Here is a 1,799-nt window from a genome sequence, read left to right as displayed (position 1 = left end):
CCAGTTGGCCCGTCGGATTCGCGGAGAGCGTGCTTAATCCGTTATTCAGTAGCCATTTGTGTTAGTTTTGTCGGGTATTTTGATGGTTTGAAAGATGCGAAAGCTCAATAGGAGGACGCTTTGTATGATAATTCCTCGTTTTTTCGATTTCTTATGAGGACATTACATTGTCTGAATCATTTGTCTCTAAACTTGGAAGGAGTAGTTTGACTATTTCAATATCCTTGGATGTTACATCTCATGATTTGGCTAAAAGTTCAAACCTTCAATTTAGGGTTTTGGTTGTAAAACCGTAATTGTCCCAAACCCTAATTGTTTCATAATGTTGACAATTTGATAATCTTTGAAGCTGTAATTTTTAACTTTGTCAATGAATATTTTGTTAAATTGTCGAGCTGTTATACCAGCGGAACACAAATAGTCGATATAGAAACACAAGGCTGTACACGTCACCGATCCAGGCATAGAATAGAGAGAGTTAACCAATAAGATTTCAACACAAAGATCGTCAACTTGTAACTTCACCTATTTACTACATTCTTCTAACATGCCCAGTATCATGTTGCGCTTTTGCGATTCTGTTTGAAGGTAAGAATGTTCCGATGACGTGATTCTTCTGCGAATTCCTTCTGATTTTGTCTGATTCAGCTTTTTCGCCTTGTCTGTCACCGAATTTCAAGCCCTTGCGTTGTTTTCGTTTGACAAGACATGGCTCGTACGAAGCAAACTGCTCGTAAATCGACTGGAGGAAAGGCTCCGAGGAAGCAACTCGCCACTAAGGTTAGTTTCGTTTCGGTTTCGGATTACAATCGGCATGCCAAAAGGGGATCTAGGGTTTTCGTTTTGGGGTTTAGTTTTGAATGATTTTGGAGTTTGGAGTTTGGGTTATGGTTCTAATGCAATCGAAACGCAGGCCGCGAGGAAATCTGCTCCGACCACCGGAGGAGTGAAGAAGCCTCACCGCTACCGTCCTGGAACCGTCGCCCTTCGGTAATTACACGTTTCGGGTTGTGAAACCATCTTCTCTTCGATGTGAAATCTAATGGGTTCAATGGTTTTTTTTTTAATAATGTAACAGTGAAATTCGCAAGTACCAGAAGAGCACGGAGTTGTTGATCCGTAAGCTTCCGTTTCAGCGTCTTGTTCGTGAAATTGCCCAGGACTTCAAGGTGAACAAATCCATCTTCCTCGATCATGTTTATATTTGCTCGATGTTTGAATGAGCAAATCCAGCCTCTGCAATGGATTCAAACTCTAGGCTTTTCCCGTAGTAGGATGAGATAATATAGATTGATGTGGGATTCTTTGGAACTAGTACCACAGGAAGTTCCATATTTTGTTACCTACGCTGTTCTGTAAACTTGAATCTGTCTTCTTCGAAAAGGGTACAGCAAATCGGTTTCATCTTTTGTGTTTTCAAGAATCTGGCGTTGCAAGCAAGGATTGCTAGTGACAGATTTCATTGCAGAGGCTGAAACTAACGGCTTGTCATATGATCCAAGGAATCTGTGTTTTTTTGAAATTGGGTTTCATATGACATGACATGCTCGATTGGATTCTAGCAACCTGAGTTACGAATCCGAAACTGGGTAGCCAAGTATCCAATTGCATGGACAGACATATTGTATGATCACTGGGTATATTCTCTTTTTCTTGCAATCTGAAACTCTGATAGCTAAGGAATCTGTGTATTTGTTTTGTCTATCATCAAACTGGGTTTCATATGAAAGGCTTGATTTTGTGAATGCAGACGGATCTGAGGTTCCAGAGCCATGCGGTGTTGGCTCTTCAGGAGGCTG

At 41.0% G+C, this 1,799-nt stretch overlaps 1 protein-coding gene across 1 annotated transcript; it reads left to right on the top strand.

Moving 5' to 3' along the window:
* Positions 1-487: 487 nt before the first annotated feature.
* LOC104809805 (histone H3.3-like) lies at positions 488-1,795 on the top strand (the record flags this gene model as incomplete). The annotated part of the gene is made up of 5 exons (XM_010535883.2): positions 488-588; positions 681-780; positions 914-990; positions 1,079-1,169; positions 1,751-1,795. Coding segments are annotated over exons 2-5 (285 nt in total), but the record flags the coding sequence as incomplete, so codon positions are not given.
* Positions 1,796-1,799: the final 4 nt, after the last annotated feature.

This window comes from Tarenaya hassleriana, unplaced genomic scaffold, assembly GCF_000463585.1.
Source record: "Tarenaya hassleriana unplaced genomic scaffold, ASM46358v1 Cleome1671, whole genome shotgun sequence".
Classification (NCBI taxonomy): Eukaryota; Viridiplantae; Streptophyta; class Magnoliopsida; order Brassicales; family Cleomaceae; genus Tarenaya; species Tarenaya hassleriana.
The sequence above is the reverse complement of the archived record's forward strand: the minus strand, read 5'-3'. Positions and strand labels throughout refer to the sequence as shown.